This window comes from Drosophila hydei, unplaced genomic scaffold, assembly GCF_003285905.1.
Source record: "Drosophila hydei strain 15085-1641.00,03,60 unplaced genomic scaffold, DhydRS2 tig00000211-arrow-pilon, whole genome shotgun sequence".
NCBI classification, from domain to species: domain Eukaryota; kingdom Metazoa; phylum Arthropoda; class Insecta; order Diptera; family Drosophilidae; genus Drosophila; species Drosophila hydei.
This window is the reverse complement of record NW_022045685.1, coordinates 2,871,257-2,895,920: the sequence shown is the minus strand read 5'-3', so window position 1 is coordinate 2,895,920 and position 24,664 is coordinate 2,871,257. Positions and strand designations below refer to the sequence as shown.

The following is a 24,664-nucleotide window of genomic DNA, read 5'->3' as shown; positions in this document are numbered from 1 at the left end:
CTTATCGAGTTTGCAGCTATTGTTCGTCTAGGTGTATGAGTAGCTACCGGTGTGCATGCACTTTAAAAAGTGCTGAGCACATTGCTGTGCAGCTTGATTTACATTTCATTTGCTTTCAAATCATCTTCGGAAAATCGCGCTCATCCCACTTTGTGGCAGTCTGCATGTCTCTCTCTCTATCTCTCTCTCTCTGTTTCCATTACATTTAGCAAGAAAAGTCTGCAAATATACATATATATAGAATAAAGTTCAATTAATCGAATTATTAATTTATAATATTTTAAAATAAATGATTATAGTACAGTATGCTATTATCATTTATTTTTAAATATTATAAATAAATATTTTAATTAATTAAGCTTTATATATAAAAAATATATATTTATATATATATATATATATATATACATATATATTTGCAGACTTTTCTTCTAAAATAAAATAATAGTATCCAGCAGTCAAGTGACTAACAATGATGCCGCCTGTTGTGCAGCTCAGTCAATTTACGTTCACATATCACGCATACGCCCGATGTGCGCGCACGCATTTTGCTATTGTTAAATACATATGGCAAGCAAGTGTCTTTTATTCTTTGACTTGCTCCGGCTAACGAGCAAACATTTTTCATCTAATTTCCTTCTTGCTTCTCTCAATCTTCCTCTGTTGTTTTTTTTCTATATTTTTGCATTCTGTTGCGTGTGTTTCACATGCAGCAGCAAAGCCAGCAGGAGCAAAGGGTAGGCGCTGCCAGCCAAGAAATTGTGAACATTGCCGTTATATGCTTTGTCTTAGCCTTACGACTAGTCGTAGCGTCTACAAACTGGCACAATGTCTATGGGTAGGTGTTTGAGTGTGTCTTCGCATACACACACACCCACACACACACACATACAGTTGTATATGCATACTAATAGCATGCGCATATGAAATATATGCTCGGGTAGCGCTGGTAACCTTGGCGTCGCTTTCTTTTGCTGCTTAACGGTTTGCTTTGCATATCGCGCCAGCCACCCGCCGCCCAATAGTTGCAAGAGTTGATGTATGTGTGTGTGCGTGTGTGTGCTACCACAGCCACGCAGTCGCTGCGGTAGCCGCAACACTGCAGCACAGCGAGCACAGGTAGTTGGTGTGGGTTGCATGTAAATACTTTGAAGGCAGGCAAGATACTGCACCGGGAACAATTTCGCAGGCTTTTTGTTGAAATCATTGCAAATTAACGAGCTCTCATTAAGTTTAATCCTTGCCCAAAAGTGGACAGCTTACACTAAGATAATATTGTCTAAGTTCAGTCAGGATATTTTGTTGCATAAATTAAAACAGATTTTTGAAAATATTTGTTCTGTTTTTAGTGTGTAATTTCTTGCTGTGCACAATTAATTCGCTGTTGGCGAAAAAATGTCATAACATGAAGAGTGATATTCCACGCTCCAATTACGAGCAGCCGTGCCAGTGTTCCAACAGAAAAATGCGCAAAGTGACGGCCGGTAGAGGGTCGGGCAACCAGCCAGTGAGCGCTCCGTTTGTGGCATGCTCCGGCCCTGCCCTGCCCTGCCCGACTGGCACTGGCCCATTCCAGCTCTCGGCTGCTTAGCTGCGCTCCGCTCAGTTTTGCTGCAGCTTGTGCATGCATTTGCGCTTATGTTACCAATGTCATCGTTATTTTTAACTTAATTTACATGCTTAACTAAAGTTGTCAGAAAATTATGTTGACGCATGCAGCTTTCAATTATGCTGCGCACACGAAGCGCCACGCCCACACCCACGCCTACGTCCACGCGGACTTGCAACGGCCACCCACAAGCTGCCATCAACATTGCGGGCCCACATGGCGTATGAATTCGTCATTTGTCATACGAACATCAAATTATCATAATTGTTGGCATGTCAATCACTTGGGATCGCAACAAAAGACCTTAACGAACCCAATCGCACATACGAGTCCCTAGTTAAGTGTATTATTCGCTTAGCTTAGCTCGCTTCTTTTTAGAGAACAAATTAATTTCTAGTTAGATATCAATTGTTGTATTCTAAGTCGAATGAAAATGGCTAAGACGTGCTTTCGGCCACGATCAGCAGCTTAAACTTAAGTTGCTGCAAAGAGATTGCGATCATTCGTGACATTTTCCTCTGCCCTTGTCGAGTTATTAATAGCACTGAAGCAAAGAGAGTATTATCAGAGAACAGATTTATTGATAACAAGGCTTAGAGCTAGATGAGGCCTTGCTTTGCTTATAGGCAAAAGCAGCTGTTCCATCGACACCAACTACTTCTAGTGCAGCTAGCCTGAGCTCTGAGTGGCATGAATCAAGATCGAACTCTACGTTCAACTTATTCCTTTTCTCAGCGCATCGACTTTGCCTAGCTTAAACTCGAGCATTGTCCATAAAGTTCTGTTGCGATTGCATCGATAACTTTGCAATTGTTTTAGTCTACCTTCATATCTATATATATATATATATATATATATATGTATACAGTTATAGATATATATATACAGTTATAGTCTAAATATTTAACAGTGCCCGAAATTAAGCTAAAGTTACTCGAAAAATCTGCTTAGCTCAGTAAAGTTTGACATTGTGCAGGTGTCGCTGAAAAGTAGTAAAAGGGAACCTAACTGTAAAGTTTGTTTGCGAGGTGTGTTCAAGAAGTTTAGTGAGTGCTGAATTGGCACGGCTTACGCATATCTGATTCTTGATTTTGGACTTTTCTTTGTAACTCACTTAAGCCGGCAAGTTCGGCTCAGCTGCTGTGCTGGGACTCGTGTTCGACTTTTGGCTATTCCTAGGCATAATCCAAGAATCTGCATCAAATTTTTAACCAAAAAAAAAAAAAGAATAAAATAATAAAGCTGCCGCAGTCATCGTATTCCCTAGGCCTGACTTCTACTGCTCAGAGACGCCAGAGTGAATGAGGTTGCGCTGCGATTGATGGCATCAAAGCAGCAGCTAAACCAGATCACAAATAATGACTTTTTGAAGTGCTTCAAGGATTGTAAGTGCAGTTGGCACAAGTGTATGAGTATACTACGTGATGGCGTTTGCGATAGAGGTGACAAAATAGATATTCACATGTTCACATTACACTCAAATTCTGATCTTGCAAAATTCGAGTAGCAACAGCCACATTTAAATATTTAGCTCAGCGGCTGCTTTCGCTTCTAAGTTTCCATTTGCGTTTAGTTTCGCAATTCGTTCCTTTGGGTATTTTTATTATTTAATTTTTTTTTCTATATACAAATTCATTTCAGGCCATTTTTTCACTGCTAAGCCAGCCGATGAGTGCGTGTTTCCGGAATTTTAATTACAGTTCAAACGCCCTTGATTTAATTCTTGAGCACAACAAATTTGTTTTTCAATCTTAACTCAACCGTGCTGTAAATGCCATTGGGCCCCCAACACGCCCACGCCCACGCCAACATACATGTGCCTGCAACTATGTATGTGTGAGTGCCGTTGAATGCCACTCATTTCATTCACAGCCAGCACACATTCATCTTAATGCCTTGCTGCTTTTTTTCGATTTATATTTTGCCTCTGTCTGTGTGTGTGTGTGGGAAGTGATGAACGCAGCGCGACAATTAAATTTAATAGCAATGCAATTAACTCTTAATTTCTATTTTGGCATCGCCTCTCCTTATTTTTCATTTTTTGGTCCGGCAACCTGCTGACCCATTGTCTTCGGCCTCGAATGCGCGTTTTTTGCGGCAGTCCAGCAGGTTTCTAAAACGTCGTGAATGCCACATAAAAAAATAATAATAAAGCGAGGCGACACTAAAAAAAATGTTGAACTGCGGCAGAGGTCATTTTATTAATTAACCAACAGGCCAAGTTGCTTTGAGTTTGATTGGATCCGGGTCTGTGTCTGGGCGCGCCAGCCAAAATGTGTGGCAAATTGCGTGAATTATTTCAGCTGTCTCCTCTCTCGCCCTCTCTGTGTAGGTGTTGACCCAACGCTGGTTGCTAAATTAAAATAAAATGCTCGCCCTAACACGCTCGTGCCACTACAGTAGGCCCTCTTTCCACCTTTTGGCCAACGCCCTGCCGTCCACTATGCCATTTTGACCCTTTGAATTACTTCATTAAATTTGCATATTAGGTGAGGATTTGGTTGCCCTTTACCACACTTTTTCCAGCTGTGCTCGACTCCGCACACGCACACTTTTTTTTGTTTGCCTCCAGCCATCCTTAACGGCTCGAGGGCAAAAAACTTGCCATTACAGCTGTAAACGCACTTGATAGATATAGGGCAAGCGTTAGTTAGGGAGCTCTTATTATTTTTTTTTTGGTTGTTTTACCAGGCATTAAAAATGGAAACGGAGTTTACTTTGCAAATGGAAACTATTCATATGTGACCGCTTGAAAAAGTTACGACTATGTTAAGCGGCTTTCCAGGTAGCATTAGAATCGCATGCAAATCGGTGACTGAATAACAAAGCTGCTAACAAAAGATTCTTTTTTAAAGGTTATGGGAATATATAAAAATATATATATTTTTATAAATGTGTATATATAAATAAATATGTATATGTATTTATTATAGTATTATTTATAGTTTATATAAATACATATATGCAGCAATTGCATGGCTTAAGCCGCATTCATCATCGTCAAAATAAATGATATTTATGTGAAATTTGTTCGTTCTATCAATAGTTATTTAAAACTTTTATCGATTCCCTCGTACTCTCTATAAAAAGAAGTTCTCCCAGTTCCACTGCATTAACACACAAAAGCTAAATGCTTTCAAGGTCTGTTCCCACTAAAAATCCATCTTAAAGCTTAAATTCATTGTTGTAGGACTTGAAGCATTTCGCACAACCAGAAGCGGAACGATCTTAATTATTGAAATTTTCGTAATCCCTGGCATAGTGCAAATGGCATTCAACCTCCAATAATGCCTGGCAGCTAACATGTTGACCCTCATAGGCCTAGATGAGGCTGCGCCCGCTCGCTCGCCTGGTGCCCTGCAGCTGTTAGGTTCACGCGGTTAACGGCACAAATGGAAATGGCAGGCGGCTAGACTATCGCCATTTCGCAGCGCCATCATCATCTTCATCAGCGCCATCAACCCGATTATCGTCATCATCAGGAGCAACGAAACGTTGCGACTTGGCTTCCATTGTCAATGTGCTGTAGTCGTGGCCTATGGAACGGCGCAGACGCTGCCGTCGTCGCCGCCGCCGCCGCCGCCGTTGCTCGATGCTATAAATTAGAAAGTGTCAGGTTCGTTACGTAAATTACCTGGCTATAAAAAACGGGAGAAAAAAAGGCGACGGCAGCGTCGGCGACTGGAACACCACCTGGGGCAGTGGCTGGCGCGGCGGCGGCGGCGGCGGAGGGCGCTGCTCACCCACAAGGACAACGACAACGAATTAATGTCTTTTTATTTGCGCTTCGCGCGCCGAAAGGGCAAAAAGATTTGTCAAGGATATTTACGGCAGGGCGGGCCAAGTGACTAGCGGGACGCCTAGTTTAGCTTTGCATGCCACGAAGACAGAGCAAAAGAGAGAGAGAGAGCGCGAGAGAGAGAGGGGGAGGGGAGTCAGTCAGTTAAAGAGAGAAAGCTACAAGAGCGAAAACAAGAATAAAAATAAAATAAATAAATAAAGATGCTGACCCAGAAATAAAAATGAGATTAAGTGTGATTAACACGCTGTCGAGCTGAGATGCCGCCATCTTCCATAACATGTTTATGTGTGTGCGTCTGTGTGTGTGGCTCGTGTCTATGTGTGCGTGCGTGCGTGTATATCTGCTTCTGGTCGAGAAATTTGCGTTCTTTTCACTTTTGCATCCCGCAACTCGCCTTTGTCGTTGTTGTCGCTCGTATCTCGTTCGCCTCAACTTTTGTTTTGTTTTGTTTTGTTTCTCGCTTCTTGTTTCTCCGCGGATTTGCTGCTGTTCTCTTTCAATCTCTTTTAGTGCCCGGCCGCCGCTGTCCTTGGCGGTGGGGTAATTTATTTGGTTACAACTTGATTTGCATAAAAGAACATTTACTTTTTAATTAGGTGTAAAATTTATGCACTTCACTTTCGCTTCGGCCGTTTGGTTTGTTAAGTTTTTTCAGCCTCATTTTGGACTGGCTGTGGCTGAAGTTGTTGTCGTTGTTCTCGTTGTTGTCGCTGAGTGTTTCGAGTTGATTGTTGTTGTGGCTTCACGAGTGGGGCAGTTAGCAAGTATACGCCCGAGAGATGCCAACTACAAATGTCTAAATATACTTAATCTCTAGCCAGTTGATTGAATCGTTACTTCACTTGGAATTGCTGGCGGAATAGAATAGAAAATCTGCTGGATATAGATAAAATCTGCAAAGTTCTACTGATTCTAAGCTGAATTAGAATGGGGGTAGAGCTAAGGATAGTTAAGGAAAGTTGTCCTGCACACCTAGCACCAACACTTCTTGGCCAAGTCTATACTGCATATGAGCTAAAGGCACGTCGCCTTGTTCTTAAGCTGCCCAATGACCTGTTTACTTGGACAGCACATCTATCGAGTACGGCAGCAGCATTTTAGCCGGCAGCATTCAGAACTGACCTATGATTCGATTGCTTCCAAGCGCCAGCATCAGCCACGGATGGCGAATAAAAAATTGTGAAATATGTATGTAGCTGCTCAATGGGTGTTTTTGCTCGCCAGATTGGTCGCTGGCTGTGCCCACAAACCGCAGCACGTTCAAGATACACATTTGCCTCTCTCAACACGTTGCTGCCTCATGCCTCTGCCAGCTGCCTGCTTGCTACACAGTCGCACAGTTTCTCTGTCCTTCGACTGTGTATCGCAGTTGGTATGTGAAAATACTTTCGTGTTGACGTTGACGCTGGCGGGTAGTTAATCGGTCGCTTGCAACGCCAACAGTGACTTACTTCGCCCACTCCCAATGCCACTCCCACTGCCGCACTCCCCGCAATCAATCCCGCACCACGCTTTAGCTATCCCGTGCTGTGGGTGTGTGGCAGGTGTACGTAAACGTGCCACAGGCCCACTTAATGCAGCACACTGAGGTGCGATAAGGAATTTTCAGATTTCTTTTACCTCGCATATACATTTCAGTAGTCAGTCAGGCTACAGGGTGACTCACGGCCTCACAACTAACAGGCTGTAACTGGGCAAGGCTAGAGAGCTTGATTCTGATGAAGTTCTTTGCCTTTGCCCTTGCCTTGCCTGGTTATATATAAATATATATCAGATAAGTGCTGAAATTACTAATCGATAGAAGTGCAAGTTATCGATCAGTATCTAAGACTACAACCTGATTACTAGTTGATCAGGATTATAAGAGAATAATTACTTATAATTACTATAATTACTTTAAGGCTAGTGATCAGTTTGTGGTCTTAGATATTGAACGATATTTTTGCAATTCTATCGATTAGTGATTTCAGCTCTTGTCGGATTTTATATCCGATATTATTATTATATTATTATGATATTATTATATTTTTATGATATTATTATTATAATGCTGATTAATGAGTGATCAGGTTGTGGTTTTCAATACTGTTCGATAAATTGCAATTCTATCGATTAGTGATTTCAGCTCTTGTCGGATTTTATATCCGATATTATTATATTATTATGATATTATTATGCAATTCTATCGACTAGTGGTTTCAGCTCTTGTCTGTTATATGTTAAGTGGCATAATCAAATGGAAATATATCGATATATAAATATATCGAGATAGATATATATTTAACTGCAGCCATATCACCCTGTAGTTTTAAATGCGTTTCGGTTTTTATTTTTGTGCCTTTATTTGGGAAACTTTTGTTGCTACTTTTGTGTTTTGTTTGCACATTTCTGCGCCAACAACTGTCAATCTTTTTTCGCCGCTGCCGAGGCTGATGATGCCTGCTCCAGCAGCACGGTCGCCCACGCTCCCGCCACGCCCTCAGCAACCAATTCACGTCGACATCCAACACTTGCGTCTCCGTGTCCGTCTCTAACTCGCATTCAGCTCATGTGTTTTGATACACATATTGTATCGTTTTGTGAGCAGAGGCTCGTACGTGTGCTTAAGGGTACGGGGCTCAAGGTGTGCTCATGTCTGAGTGTGAGTGTGTGTGTGTGAGTACCTAAGGGGGTGGTGCTCGCCATAAGTGGCTGTATAAAAAGAAGTCGACATTTATTTGCGAGCATGCTGTAAATTGTAAATTACATTTCTAATCTTTGTAAGGCGCATTTTACACCCACACACAGAGAGAGACACCGCAAGCTGGGCGCTACACTAACTACACTTTGAGGCCGCTTCCGTCGGTCGAGGTCCACAGCGCTGGATCCCCAACGTCAGACGCAGACAGACAGCTAAGCAGACGGAGGCAGCGAGCGTCACGCACTTTTGCTCATTTGTGTTTTAAATTTCATTTGAGACAACGACAACAATAACAACAACAACAACAACAAATAAGAGAAAAGTAATGTTAAGTAAAGAAAGTTACATTTTCGGTTGGCAACTTGAGGCGATGTCTGCCACGCCCCCTGAGGGACACAGCGCTGGCTGCATTGTGCCTTTTATGCTCGTCGTGATTTGTGTCTGTCTCGGTCTCAGTCTCGCTAGATGTCTGCCTCCTACTGCGCGGCGCTGTGTTTTGCGTGTGTCGCTTAAAAATCTGCGGCAGTGACAATGTCACGTTTTGTGTTAATTTAATTACAAGAAACCATTTGTAAATATCAAGACGTGATTTGCAAGGCACGCATGAAGCGGCAACAGCTAACCCCACCCGCAACCACAGCCACAGCCACAGCCACAACCATAGCCACACACACGCGCACAGCTGTGCGTGTGCTCAGGAAAAGTATATAAAATGTTCAGGAGTTTTCATTTGCATTTGCAATTCATACGTAAGCAAATTGTCTTAGGCAACTCCCGCTACCCAACGAGCTCAACAAGATTTTGACATTCTTGGCCGCGCAGCAGCGCCTGCTGCTGTTGCTTGCAGCATCGCTGTCATTCTATTTGCTCTTGGCCACAAAAATGTCCCGTTTGGCCATGCTGCTGACTCTGCTCAGTTTGGCTGCGCAGCGCAACATGTTGCTAAGCGCCGCACGCTACGCAACATGTTGCTGCTGAATCTGTGTGCCGGCAAACGTGTTTGGCCTTTGTTTATGCTTCTGTTTGAGTGTGTGTGTGTGTGTGTGTGTGTGTGTGTGTGTGTGTGTGTGTGTTACAGTTCCTTCAGTTCAACGGCATTAACATGCGCTGCACATTAAACACAAATCCTCAGCCGAACAGCAATTGATGGTAAATTATTTCAATAATCCGCTTAATGCCCCCATTTAATTATTGTCAGCAAACATATTTGGAGACTCATGCATACAGGCAAGCATGCCCTGCGCCCGTGCATCTAACAAGGGGTGCCAGTCTCCTGCCTGCCTGGAGCAACTGACAATTAACAGTCAATAAGTCCAACTGGTCATATCACGCAAAATAAGCCAAAAGGATTATGCGCTTAAGCTGCACTTAGCCAACCGCTAAAACGCCTGCAAACACAGATTTGAATTAAGGAGTACAATGAGCGGAAGCCACATTTAGCTGTGATTACAAATGGTTTCAGCACACAATGTCACTTTGTTTATTTATAATATTAATGCCTGGACACATATATACACATATCATATCACATGTTCGATATATGCTTCCATAGCCAAGCCAAGAAGTGCCAGCTCTGATCTAACTGCTAGAGATGCGGAACTTAGACGATGTGATTAATTATTGTATAATATATATGGTAAAAGATACGAATGTATCTAGAAGTTATGGCACAGAGATGCATGCCGTATCTGCACAAGAGTACGTAGCCGAGTTTCGCTTTAGCTGCCCGCCCGCCAGGCGATTGCTTTTTCGTGGCAGCTCAAGCAAAAAGCGCCAGTCATTAAAAGTTGCAATAAGAAACTACTTGGAGTGCACTCTGGGTCGCCTCGCCTATTACTTGTCCTAATGGCGTGCAATTTAAGCTTGGCGCCGCACCACGTGTGCCACAGGGTCAGGTGCGGCACGGCGCCGCACCGCCCCAGCAGCAGAGCAGCAGCAGTGTGAAGTGGAGGGCTCTGGCTGTTGCGCACTTAAATTAAACACCCGACAGCACTTTGGGCAATTCATTTCATTTTTGGTTGGCAACAACCACAGCAACAACAAAAACCAGTTGCAAACAACATGGCAAATCTTCAAATGCTACATCGTGACAGCTCCATTGTACAGCGCCACATCCACATCCACTCACCCCGAGCTCCAGAGAGCGGGTGCCTGAAGAATGACCAAACGAAGTACTTGCTGCATTCAACCTGTCTGCCAGCAGATTCCAGAGATGTATTACAAAAAGTGTTGCGTGTAGTCTGACTTAACTAGAAGAAGAGATACAAATATTAAAAGGGGGAGTGACAGAGAGAGAGATAGAGTGTAGATAAAGGGAGAACGAGAGAGAGCAAGAGAATTAATATCCTGCACGGCTGAGTTTTCAAAATGATTAAATTTTCATTTCGTTTTCATTACTAAACATTCTATGAGCACAAGTCCTGCTTAGGCATTATATGAAGATAAGCCTTATCAATTGCAGATTATATATACATATATATATATATATGTCACCCATAGCGTGTGTTTTGGTCAACTTTCATTCTAATTTGCACCTTTGCAACTGCTGCCAATAACGAATTCCTAGTCTGCTGTCTGTCAGAGCCTTGTCTATTTGCAAATTGGCAATATCTAGTCGATTTTCTGCAATCATAAGTCTCATTCAGCCAGAGCTTTCACTGTCTCCCTCTCGATTATTAAATACCTCCAACACAACTTTGTATGAGCTCTCAGACTCACAGCACAGTGAAAGGCAATCATGAATTGGGAAACTTAGAACACAGACTCAGCTGTTAATTTCACAGACATGACATACATATATATGTATATCCACTGTTTCTTAATAATAATAATAAAAATTAATTTATATTTACTTCCCATTTTTGTATTCCTTTACGATAAATGCTCAATTCTTGATTTTTTTTTATTTTGCAGGCAGAGTCGCGTCTGATCTTAATCTTGCATCTGCTGAAGATTCTGTTTATTTGCGCCTCACACAACTTTGCTACAAATTTGGTTTATTTTGGGCATCGCTACTTTGCAGTTGCTTTTGAATGTGGCCTGAATGTCCTTTGCATTGCTTTCTTGTGCAACTTTTCTCAATCTTTTTCTCTCAGTCGAGTCTGAGACTTGGTCAATTCTTAGCTTCAGCTCAGTTGCGCTCTGCAGCTTCATGTTCGTTTTGCTGCTTACTATTTCCATGTTTCGCTTCAGTTTCTCTGTATCCTTTATAAGATTTCATTAATAAATTTGCAGTAAAGGAGTATTTTAGCATTGATTTACCTGCAAAAGCTGTCACCTGTTTGCTCATCAAGTTGGTTAGCTATTACCTGCAGCTGAGCCGTCTTTTGCTGCTTGCTCTTTTGGCAAGTAAGTTAGATTCCAATATGACAGTGAGTTTTTGAGTTCCATGAAGTATTGCCTTATTAATTTACCCAGTTTAATAAACATGCTAATTTCAGCCGTTGCGACTCCATCACAGCAGACCGTTGACACTTCACGCTGTCAAAGTGCCTGGATGGCCATTTACCATGGCTAGATAACACTGCTCGAACGACATTTGAAATAACAGTTATGGCTGCTTATTAACTTAATTAATATTCACAATTCTTAAATGTCGACGAGACTTTGAGCTGCGAACAGTCGACTTCACTGCATTCGCATTGACTTTAAAGCTCACATAAAAGTGAAACGATCTGCTATGACATATCGGCAAGTCCATATATCGCACCATATATCGAAAAAGTTGCCAGATAAATTAGGGCACGTTTGGTGGCCAGGCGCGGCTGGCAGTGGCAGACGGTGTCGAGGTCATTTGCGTGGCAATCGCGGCGTTTTATCACATTGGACAACGCCCAAAAGGTGTCAAATGGGGTAGGGGCTGAGGGCTTAGCACATTAGCTGGCAACTCTAGCAAAGAGCTGCAAAAATAACTGTGTGTGTGTGCGTGTGTGTGTGTGTGTGCGTGGGTATCCATGTGTGTTTGCCGAAACCATTGATTTTCTTGGTTTTCGTAATCAAAAGTTTTGTTCCCACGGCGCGTTCACACTGATATTCTTCGCACACTGGCTTACATATATAACTATATAGCTATGCATATACATACATAGATATGTGTATACAAACACATGTATACGCTGCTTAATTTGCTGCAGTTGGCCAGGACGACGATGAGGAGTCGTTGGAGTATAATAAATTTTTGTGTGTTACCAACACTCTGACAAATTAATTAAAATGATTGGCCTGCTCGCAGGCTGGCGCTCGCCCCATAGGAGCTGCCCCGACCACATACACACACACACACACACACACACACACACACGCACAACCGCCACGTTATGTAGATAAGCGACGCTGTGTGTGTGTGGAGGGTTGGCATTGGGTGTTAAATTTTCACATGCGCTCGCCGCGACGTTGGCGACGTGTCGCTCGCAATTAGCAAAGTAAGCTTAATGTGGTTTCACTTGAATTACTTACGAGTGTCGCTGCGGTGCACACTCAGAAATAGAGAAGGACAGCAGCAGAGAAGGATAGAGCTAGATAGAGAGCACAAGAGAGAGAGAGAGAGAGAGAGAGAGATAGAGAGATGTGGCAAGGAGCACGCTTTACCAACCGCTCATCAATTGCAGAGCCAACCGAAGCACAGCCAAATTCAAGTTCATTTCGCTTACACAAAATTTGCAACTGCAGCGAGTGCAATTCTCAGCACTTCTCAGGCATGCATAGGGTATATACGCTATGTAGTTATTTATGGTATTTTTTTTTTCAATTTAAGTTTCGCGTCACAGAAGAGAGCATCATCTCTAGAGCTTAGCAGGGGGACTGCATGTATTGGGTAAGCATACGCAGTGTTGGTCTCTAATGAGCTATCTGCTGGCCTGTTTAGCAGTTTATGTGAGTGAATAAACTCGTTTGCTGAACATTCTCGGGTTGGGCCTGCGTCGAGGCGATCAATTTTCGATCAGCGTCCGTTGGCATTAAAATGCAAATTGCAGAAGTGCAAACACAAGTTGAGAGAAAGTTAGGAGAAGTTCTTTAAGCGATATGGATATATGCAAAGCAAGGCCACGACGCTGTTCACAATGTTCTTCATTAAAGTTGAGTCGAGTGCGATGCAGCTGATGAGAGCGGAGCTGAGGCGCTTCAGCACAGCAGCAAATGAAACACGTAACTGGCAAAGTTGTGTGTCCAAATTGCAGACGTGCCCAGCTCCTTGGCCCCTGGTCCCAGGCGAAATGCAGGCGCCACCAGACGCAACCTGGGCGGCACTTGAAAGGGCAAAAATATAAAATTGTTCCTGCCCTTGTCGCCTGTCATTGTTGTTGCATGCATAATAAGCAAGCATGAATAAGTGGCACACAGCGAGAGAGAGAGAGAGAGAGAGAGAGAGAGAGAGAGAGAGAGACGACTCAAGTGCACTTATGCGACAATTAGAAAAGTTTTTTTTTTTCGGTTGACTGACAGCTGAGAAGTGGGAAGAGACAAATGAATGTAAATGCGTGTCACTTTCGTTTTGATGCCCTTTAGAAGCAGGTACCAGGGGTAGCCTCGGCTGCTGCCAGGCTTAATCAACTGCTGTTGGTATGTATGTTTTATGATAAGTTACCTAAGCACAAGTCTTCTTACAGCTCTGAGCTTACAATCTCTGCTAGAACATGTTTGCGCTAACAGTTGAAAGGGTAAGTTAAACTATATTTAGAGCTGGTTACTTGCATCTCAACACTTCCACTTGCCTCGCACTTCAGGCTGCAAGTGCAGCAACAGTCAGCAGTTGCAATTATTTTACATCCACAGAGTGTTGCAGAGGCTTGCGTGTTGGCAGCTTTCAGTGGCTCATCCATACAGAAGGAATGTGTGCTGTCAGAGAAAAGAAAAGTCATAATTTATAATGGCTTTATGGGCTCGCTCAAATTGATATAAAGGTCAAGCGTGTCCAGGTGCTCACGTCGAGCATGGCCTAATGGGCAGCAGCCACGTTTGCTGGCCACATTCTGCCGTAGGCCGTTTTCCAGTCGGCCTCCAATTGAGAGGGCTGCATGTGTCAGTCTACAGTGCCGTGCCGTGCCGTGTCGTGCCACGCACCCACATTCATTACTGGAATACCCGGAAGCGGTACTCCGGCCGCATTCATAATGCCCAGCCACCTGGCCAAAAGTTTGCGCCTGAAATTGTGTGCGTTGCAGTCTGAGTGGCTTCGTGGCCGCTGCCGTTGCCAGTTAGCTTCATAAGCTGAGCACAGAATATGTTCAGCATCTTGTTAATCCTCTACTCGTCTAGCAGATGTAAATGCATTTATCGTTATGTTCGGCGATTGAAGTTTATTGTTCGGTTCGTCAGTAAGCCGATCTATTTGAGTTTTTCTAACTGATTGTTAACACACACACACACACACACATGCACACCTGACCACATCTACACACGACGTAATCCACACCTAATCAGCTTTACTGCTGCCTTTCCTGGCATTGAGTTCATTGTAGAAGCGATTATAACCACAAGAGCAAGTCTTCAAATTATGCATTTGCTTATTTTCCACTTATTAATGTTGATCATTATCGTCATCATGTTGCTGACGATGATGATGTTGCTAATAGCATAAGCACCCTTCACAGTTTGTTTATGGAAAACAAATGCTCAATACCATTGGAGTAATTTGCTCCTTCACAGATTGGCCGAGATTAGACAGCATTCGCAATTAGCTAATGGCCATTGTCCTTATTGCTAATTACGTATGTATGCTCAAAACATGTTGAGCTCATTTATTGGACTGGGATTTATACAGATTTCTAAATATGTTTTTGTTTCAAGCCAAACGGCCGAGCACAACTCTCATACAATATTCAAGTTTGGCCAAATTGGGAAAGTCCCTGTTAGCTAGCAGAGGTCTAGCTAGAGTGTTTTTAGCTATGACTATAGCTCACTGCGGATCTAGAAACTAATACTAATATTTATAAAATATTTTATAATAATGTAGATAATTGTTGTTATATATAATTTTTTTTTTACAAATATATTTAAGCCAAAAAATGGGCCAGTCGAAAGTCAAGCCACTTAATTTATCAAAGAAGTTAACAAGACTGTCATAGAAATTAATCTAAAGCTGAGTTGGGTATTATTAACCATTTTTTTTTATATTAGCTTCAAGCTCTTTCATAATATGTGTAACTATAAGCAATTTGTGTACAAGAATTATTTTATCTTTTTAATATATTATTTATCGCTTTTAATATATTTGTTGCTTACACAGAGCTTTCTATTTCCTCTAAATATATTTCTATATTGATTTGTATCAAGGAAGTCATAGGAATTGATCTGAAGTTGAGTTGTCGCATATTTTAAATTAGTTTTATATCAGTTTTAAGCTCTCTTATAATATATATATATACTCTGAGCGATCTGTGCATATATCAAGAGTCAATAAATATTTCATCTTATTCTTATTTAATATTATTCTTGCTTTCACAGAGTTTTTCTTTTTCTTTAAACATATTTCTACATCTGCATTTACATTTAATTTAAGTGCTTTGCCGGGCAATTAAAGAATTTTTGAAGTGTGTCCTGCTGTGTGCGCTGCTTGCCGCTGCTGTCATGGGTGCCGCCTAATGTGAAATGTGAACACACACACGCGGCTGCTGCTACCTTGTGCAAATGGGGGCAGTCAGCGAAATTTTATTTGAATTGAAAAGGCTTCTCAGTGGCTGTGTGTGTGTGTTTGAAATGGAGCTGGGTAACCACTCAGGCATCTGGGTTTGGTAGCCACCAAAACAGCATCAACATCGGCATCGGCATCGGCATCGGCATTGGCAGCGGCAGCGGCAGTATCGCATTTGGGTTAATCTGAATCCGAGACGAGGTTGTAAAAGTCATTCAGTCAGGAAGCAATAAAATGATTTTACGCCAATGCCATGAAAATGCTGAATTTGAATAAAGGTTTGTGGTGCTGTTTTGCCACATCCCCATTCACATCCTCAGCAGCGGTGCCCATCAGCACCAACAGCAGCAGCAACACCATCATCATCATCATCATCCTGCTGAGACTCGTTCTCGTCTAACATGGCTATCGATGGCGTCTTGGCGGTTGCTTCCTCTTGGCCTTCTCTTGGCTGCTTCACAGTTTTCTGCTGATGCAGCGGCCAACATGACGCAGTCGGCGACAGCTGCAGGACTTTTACGCCAATTATGCGTGTGTGTTAGTATGTATGTATGTGTGTGTGTGTGTGTGTATGTGTGTTGTGTGCGCGCATTTACGCAAAACGAACTCGGCTAATGCACAACGCATATTGAAGCAATTTGACTCGAAATGCTTATCCATTCCATTGCACAAGAATGCGTGTCTGTCTCTCACACTCTCTCACTTTTTCACTCTTCTTCTCTCTCGCTCTGTGTGTGTGTGTGGTTGGTCGTTTTGGGCGCTGGTACACCCACATGCTCGCATATAAGTCCTGCCATTGACAGCATAAACTTTGGGCTTTAAAGCAAAGAAACTGGCCAACTGCCCCGTCCGCCCGCCGCTCGTGGTCTTCGTTGCTGCTGCTGCTGCTGCTGCTGCTTCTGGTTCTGGGTTGTGCTTCTGGTCTGCATTTCCGTCCGGCACTTTGCATTGCTCTCGTTTCTCTGGCTCCCATTGTCGTCAACTGCATTGCAATGGCCTGGCCTGCACAAGCAGTGAAATATTTTTGTGCCCAGACCTAGGCTCCCACTGCCGCTGCCTCAGCCACCACAACCTGCTGTCACAATCAACGTCTAATGTCTTCGTTTCGACTTTATCGACATCTTCTTGCCTTGGCTCCCGTCCGGAGGTGCTTCCAGTGCACATTCGCCACATTTTAAGCATCCTTGGCGAATCAATTTCATCCGGGACTCTTTGCCTAAGTCATTTCTGTTATTTCATTAGAGATTTAAACAGATTTGCCAGCCGCTTCCGCGTGGCACACTCCATTGCTAACATACATATATGTGGAGCCAGCCCTTGCTTTGCTTTGCGCCTTGCTCCTGTGTTTCATTCAATATTCATATTGGCTACTAATGCATTACTAATTATTCAACAAAACTGAGCGCTAATCAGTTAAGTAATCCACTTACAAGCCCGAGCACTTTGCCCAGCAGCTCCTGTGTTTGTTGCCGCGGCTTCTCTTTTATTTTGTTCCTTTTCTTTTTTTCTGTTTTGTTTTTACTTTTTCTTTCTTTTTTTTTTCGGGTAATGGCGCAACGCGCTCCCTTGACTCCGTCGCTTGCCACAACTCGCAGTCAAAAGCAGCGGACGAGCGGGCGAGTTGGCCAATGTAGCTGCATGTTGCGGCTGTATTTGCTGTACGATGCTGCTCCATCTGGCTGACTTTGATTATGCAAACTGTTTGTTGCTTTCAGCTGGCCTAGAACTAGAAGTCAACCACTAAGGCTAATAGGGATTTGTGCTGCGCCAAGACAGCAAAATAGTTATCAATTAGTGGCTAGACACAAAAACATCTTCACTTGGCATGGGAGTTGCAAAAAAGCTTTTCGGCTCATTAGCTCTGCTGCCGTGACCTTTGAGTCGACATGTGCAAAATTAGGCTCAGCCTTTAAGCGCTTATGAATCGTAAATCGTCCTTTTGTCGGCATGGGAATGCAAGTGACTTTGCCTGCTTTGAGCTCGAACCCAATCGCATTTCGCAAAGCCACCCAAAAGGCTCAGCAGCAAGTCACGATTAGGCCTTTATGTGTGCATATTGGTTTTTTGCTTGGCCAAGCATTGCCTGTTGCACATGGAGCTGGGCCACAAAGCTTTATGCAGGGAATATTTTTGGCATTTGTTGTTGTTGTTGTTGTTGGCGCTGCACTGGACAGCCTGAGCCAACACTGCCCAGAAACCTATTGCTCAGCTGGCCTAATATTTGCGAGAGTCGAGTCTGTCCATATGAATATTTGCACCTTCGCCTGCAATCAATGCGAAACTCTGCAAATTCCAGTTACTTTTTTGCACAGCTTTGCTTGAGTTGATAATTGTTTATTTTATATATTTTGCACATTCCACAAGACATGCGTTGTCAATGCCGTAATGAGAGTGGAATTAAGGATGCCTAAAGCATATGCTTTGCTATCTGTCGTCCTCTCAGCTCTGTTCGGCGTTCAATTGTAGTTGCTATCAAGATTACGTATACGTAGATGTAGATATTAGGCTAGCCTCTGCTTGGGCTTCGCTGGGAATTCGTTTCGCTTTGTTTCGCAAGGACAACGTTTTGGTTCGCTTTCTGTGGTTTTTTATGTTTTTTAATTTACATAGATTTGTGCTTCATTTACAATATTTTTAAACGCCCCACACACACCCGCCCGCCCACATACATAAAAGCGAAGAGACAGCGTTTGGGGGCGAGGTGTAAGGAGGGCGAGTCTCGGACAGCAGGCAGTCAAATGTAATTTGCTTTTTACATCGTTTCTCAGTTTCCGTTTCCGGTTTGCATTCCGTCGTTGCGACCATGTTTCGATATGCCTGCAGCGTGGCCAAAACTTTATTGAAATTGTCTCTTTTCATTTATCGTTTATGCGTTAGCTGGCAGCAGACACGACCGAACACAATGAACCTTGCCGTCGCAGCTCTCCTTATCATCATCGGCCATATATAGTACTCGACCCCAATGACCATAAAAAATGTGGACAAGGTACGGGCAGAAGCCACGACAAATCTTCGCTTAGTGTAGCCCAATTTATGGTTATTCATTTGCATTGTTATCCAATTGAGAGACCAACAAATCAGCTCAATATCTCAAGGTAAATCAAGGAGACAGCTCTGAGCGAAATAGTTTATGCTAGATGAATACATAGATACAGATATGTGAGCTGAGCTTGTTTATATCCAGAGCAGCTGGCTGAGATCGCGCTGTTTTCCCTTAGCTAATCGATTAGCAGCTATAGCAGCATTTTCATTCAATTATCTTGACATTTCTATATATCATCGGGACTTTTAGCCAGCAGCGCAGCCCTTCGTCATGATGATGCTTAAGTATCTGGAAAGCACGGGGCGTGGCTGGGAAGTGGCCAAGGGGCTGGGCAGATCGTCCAATTGCAATAATTTACATGCAAATGCGTTTGGCTATAAATGTGCCACAGGCAGCGCCAACGTCAGCAAGGCAACGGCACTTGCGTGGGCGGTGGCTGGCGGTGGCTGGCGGTGGCTGGCGGTGGCTGGCGGAATGGCGTCAGTTTTGGCCAAATCGAACTAAAATACTCATATACAGCTATATGGATGTGGCGAAAGAGTGGCGCAATTCAAGACGACGCTGAAAATAAGTTGGCTGTGGTCACAGCTGGCTTTTCTCTTTATTGATGGAGCCTAAAGGGTGTGGCCCCACACACGTTTATGCAAATGTGCGTGTCGGTGTGTGGGTGGGTGTGAGTAGCACCCTGTATCGTCAGCGCATTGACAGAATGTGAACATGACAGCTCGCTGACTTTCACAGGCGTGTTTGTGGCTGCGGCAAGGACACGCTGATGGGATACATTTCGGTCGTTTGCGACACAAAACGAAAATCCTTTTGACATTTTATTTACAAAACGCATTTGTCGCCAGCGGAAATTGGCACCGAACACAATAATAAAGCCGCACAGGAGGCAGCAAAGGCAAAGGCAACGGCAAAGGCAAACGCCAGCGCCAACAAGCGCGAAACGTTAGGCAAAAAGAATTTTCGAATCGTCTGTCATTCGAGCACAGAAATAACAGCAACGGCAACGGCAACGGCAACGGCAACGGCAACGGCAGCAGCAACAGCAACTCTGGCTTTGCCCTAAAATACAAGTTAAAGTCCATGTAATCTTCAGCAGTTCAGCTATTTAAGTTTTGTGCTGTTCTACATGGAAATGAAATGATTTACGTAATTAATTGGAAATTGCTTTGCTTTTTTATGAAAACACATCGTTCACTAATCTGATTGGCAGCTGTGCGCTGCTGCGCGGACTTAATCTATAATCTATTCAAAGCTACTCAGCAAGCCCGTTGCCTGCACTTACAACTCGGAGCTGGTCATTAGAGATGGCGCTGTGAACAAAGGCCAGCAGCGTCAGCGCCAGCGATGGCTCCTGGCTGCTGCAGTTGACAAGCTCTCTATGACAGCAGGCGGCAGCTGTTGAAGCATCTTGCCTCGGCTGCAACTCAATCTGGCAAGATATTGGCTCAAAGCACATATTGCACTTTGCAATTAAGGAGCACACAGGGGCAGCAGGCAAAGCCGGTGGCCTGCTATGAATTGTATTAAAACTGTTGCTTGAGATATCTGATAACTTTAAGTCCAGGTCGAACAACAAGCCGTGTGCCAACGACCAACAGCGTGCAACAACAATAACAGCTCTGTGACGTTAGACTAATGTGCGACAATGACGATCAATCAATGCGCCAATTCGTCAGGCGGGCAGTCAACCAACTAGCCAGTCAATCAATCAATAATGGATGACCACAACCAGTCACGAAGCTCTCTCCGTCCCTCGCTCTCTCCCTCTCTATCTCCCTCTCTCTCTCCCTCGCTCTCTCTCTGTGTGCGGTCCATGTTAGTTGTGCGGGCTTTTGGGCTAATATCGTGCAACAATCAATAACGGTTTGGCTCCGGCCGTAGCTGCATTTCCGATGTGTAGTCGACTGTAATCTGTGCCCCACTTCAGCAGCTGCGGCCGTGGCATGGCCAGTTGCATCCATATTTAAAGTTGCACTTTAAGTATCGCTGTCGACACATAGTTAGGCCCAGCCAATTCCGCAATCCTTTACAGGCATCATGACAAATCCAGCGGCTTGCTATCGTTAAGTTATTTCAGTGCTCCACACCATGGGCCCCACGCTCCCACAGCTCGCCATCCATTGGCTTATCTCCCCTTTTTTGCTCAGTCTCTCTCTTTATCTGGCGCTGTCTAGTTTTAGAGTATTAAAAAGTTTTCAAATTTCTCGCAGCTCAAGAGAGTGCAGGTTGCTCTTTATTGCGTTAACAATTTTCGCTTTCACAAAAGTCTATCGACGATTCGTAAAAATAAAACAGAAGCGAATGGCACACACACACAGCCTCACATGCATCTAGGGACTATCGGCAACTGCCACGCCTTGCAAAGACGCCAGCTTTTTCCCTGAGCTCTGTAATTGATTTATGTGCGCGAACGTGCGTGGAACAGCTGCTTACAATTTACACTCTCACTCAGGCCCACAATAAAAAAGAAAGTAAGAACAAAAAATTCTCGTAAGATGGCTACGACGACCACAACTTAAAGGTGGCCCTGCGCTTGGCGCCGAGCTTGGGCTCCGAATAAAACATCTATTAGATCTTAAGTCTATAAATCACTGAATGTCCTACAACTATGCTCTCATCAGTATCGCAGAAGCAGCCAAGGCTGCTTCATTTGCAACTGTCTCCAGCGAATTAGCTTTGCTAATTATGATAAGCATATTTCATATGTGTGAAGGACAGGCGTGGCTGGTGGATTCGCTGCCTGATGAGCTGACAGCCAATTCAATTTGATGACTTTCTGGGCGTGAACTTATTTGATTACGAACATGCCACTGCAGCAGACGTCTTATGCAGGCGTCAGGGTTTGATTTAGCTACTTCTAAATATAGGCTTGAATCAGTTTGGCGTAATAGTAGTTTGTCTTCAAGGTTCAATTTGGAATGCTTAGTAATTAGTTTCATTTTCAGAGTTGTAGTTTTATTATATATTTATTACTAGCTTCGTTTGCTGTAGATTCTTGACTCTCCATATTATGTTCACGACCTGCTATTGGTATCATAATCGGCAGCAACATATTTATACTTCATATATATTCATATTTCAAACATAATTTTAGAGCTTCTATGAAAAGTTTCATATCCTCTTCAATAAACTCAGTCACAAAGGTTTTTGTTTATTAAAATATTGAGTTTACTTGTATTTTCAATATCTATATCTATCTATGTAAATATATTTAATTATTTGGTAAATATATTTCTAAGGACTAACACATAAATATGTCGGCTCGTCCCTGTGGCAGAGCAGCTATTTTGATGCCTTCGAATTTCTATGCAGCGTCTGCCTTAGAGTAATTTTATTCACTTATGAGCTGCTTTGCGCTCATGTAAGTATCTGAAACTTAAGCTTCTCACATAAAATACATATTTAAATATAATGAAACAAATACAAATTAAACAAGCATCAGTGCTGCAGGCCAGAAAATATAATCGTCTTAGTTTTCAGCTGCTCCAGTTGACAGAGAGATCCAATGGGAGTAGGCAGGCGGCTCGGTTATTTCTGGCTATATATAGGTTCTTTAAGGAAATTAACTCAGCTCAGATTGCAGAAACTAATTAATGCTCTGGCCATACAGATAATAGCAAATGAAAATTGTTGGCTGGCCAAGTGAACAGCTGGCGAGGAGCTCGCTGACTGACATAGAGAAGCCCAGCTATTGTGATTGGGGCTAAATGATAATGCGCACGTCGATGATAATTTTGCTGGCTGTGCTGACAATGCTTTAATTTATTTGTAGCGCCTGCTTATCTATGCGAGGCGACGACAGTGTCCAGCTACTGATGCTCATCATTGTCACTGTCAGCCTCTCGCTCACCTGGCAGTGCAATCAATTTGCATGCGTTGCCAGCAGCTCGTGCTGAATGGAAATCCCAGTGGATGCTGACTGCCCATCAGAATGGCAGACAAACAATTTTGCTGGAGCTTAAGGCGGACTTTTGCTCTGCGGATCTCTGTGTGCGCAATCATGGCCCAAAAGGAGAGTGCCTTTCGCGGCAACAGCAGTGCCCATAAAACTGACCAGGAGCAGCACCTGCAGCGGCAACAGCAGCAACAGCAGCAAAAGATTGAGCTTGAGATTGAGTTGAGTAGAAATAAAAATTTATGGAGTGGTCATTTATCACAAGACGGGCAGCTTCTGTTTGTGTTTTGCACGCTGCCCGTGCCCGAGCTACCAACTTTGCTATCTGTGCTGTAAGTCTGCTGGCCGTTTTAACTGTAAGCAGCTATAAAAACAGCAGCTACAGCAGCAAGTAAAACAACAACAAACAGCAATCCCACCAGCACAAGCACTAACAATAACAATAACTGGCACGCTGTTGCTATATTATTTTTTGTTTGTTGCTTTGTTGTTCTTGTTGCTATTGTTGCTATTGTTGCTCATTTGTTGCTGTTGTCTTTAGCTGCTTGGTTGTGGTTTATTTTGCAGTTGTTGTTGATTTACTGCCGCTGCCGCTGCTACAACTAGCTGCCATTGCTGCCACTGCTGCTGCTGCTTTTTGAAATTTAAAACTTTCATTTTTAATGGAATTTCCTTGTCAAAGACACAGTGGCGATTCCCTCGATGGGGCATCAACACTGCATGTTCTCTGATAATCCACCAATGTTTTTTTTTCATTCATTTTATTTACATTTGAACATATATGCAACTATTTGGCCATGGCTGCGTCAGCTGCAGACGGCGATGGTTGATCGAGCACCTGTAGGCATTCAGCTAGCTCAGCAGCGGGAGTCAAATCGAAATGTTTAAGGCTGAAACTTATAGTTCAAATAGTTAAATGTATATAATTTAAGACTTGGGTCATGTAATTAACAGGAAGCCAAGTGACAGCCTCCTGCAAAGGCTGAACGTTTTTGAGACTGTGGCAGATCAGTATCTGCCTACACGCGCTCAGCCAAGTCGCAGCCTATTCAAAATTCGTGTCCAAAATTCCGAGTCCAAAAAGTGGATCTTAGTTGCCTCAGGCCGGTCTGTCAAATAATTGCAGCTTCCTCTCAAATGTGACAAAGGAGTTCAGTTCCCAAATTTTTTAGTCATTCATAAAACATAATTTTTAATATTTAAGTCAAATAACATTCTTGGTACGATCAAGTTGTAAATTTTAAGCATACGTTTGAATTTTGTATTTCATGATGACAATGCACAAAAAGGCTGGTCCTTGCAAAGGGCTTAGGCGCAAGACAGGGATGTCGGATACTGCGGTAAGTGTTTCGATTCGCTTTGCTGTGCTGGAACTTCGATGGCTCGTTTTACAGAAAAAATACATTGCTGGTATAAAGGGCAAATGCATTGGGATAATGGTGGATGGTAATGCCAGAGGCAACACCAAGTATAATTTGCATAAGTTGGCGCAAATGTGTGGTCGAAAGCTTAGACCTGTAGCGAATCCAACGACAAAGCCAAAATCCATATCTTTCAAAGCAAAACCCTGCGCTAAAGGAATGACCAACGGCGTAAGTCGTAAACGCAAGGTTAGAAAACAAAAACTCTCAAAACATAGACAGCAAGCACCCAACTCTTATATCAAATTCTTGCGAGAGTATAAAACGCGAAATGGAATGATTCCTGAGCAGGAGCTCGTAAAGAGGGCCGCGCTCGCCTGGTGCCTCATGTCCGAGAAGATGAAGCGAAAATATCGTGCACAGGTGAGTTGCTGCAATTTACCTAAGACATATTTTCACTGCAACTCTCTAACTTTGCACCAGGCCAGGCAGAAGAAAACTTAGAAAGTCACAAAATTTATGATGCTTCGATCACAAGCAAACAATCGACGAACTGCGAAAGTCACGAAATGGATAACGCTACGATCATAAGCAAACTGTAAATATACCTTATTTAAAATAATTTAATCGGTTACTTG

The 24,664-nt window shown here is 43.2% G+C and overlaps 1 protein-coding gene across 1 annotated transcript; it reads left to right on the top strand.

Annotated features, from left to right (window-relative positions):
* The first annotated feature begins 23,797 nt into the window (after nt 1-23,797).
* Nucleotides 23,798-24,664, top strand: LOC111598451. The gene is made up of 3 exons (XM_023313708.2): nt 23,798-24,005; nt 24,060-24,449; nt 24,510-24,664. Exons 1-3 carry the CDS (start codon nt 23,934-23,936, stop codon nt 24,528-24,530), a joined length of 483 nt encoding a protein of 160 aa, XP_023169476.2. The 5' UTR covers nt 23,798-23,933; the 3' UTR covers nt 24,531-24,664.

Bases quoted from the DNA above. Each gene is read 5' to 3' on its own strand.
- LOC111598451 (XM_023313708.2), top strand. From the start codon at position 23,934: ATGATGACAATGCACAAAAAGGCTGGTCCTTGCAAAGGGCTTAGGCGC. The intron at 24,006-24,059 runs GTAAGTGTTTCG...CTCGTTTTACAG, and splicing joins CAGGGATGTCGGATACTGCG to AAAAAATACATTGCTGGTAT. The intron at 24,450-24,509 runs GTGAGTTGCTGC...ACTTTGCACCAG, and splicing joins AGCGAAAATATCGTGCACAG to GCCAGGCAGAAGAAAACTTA.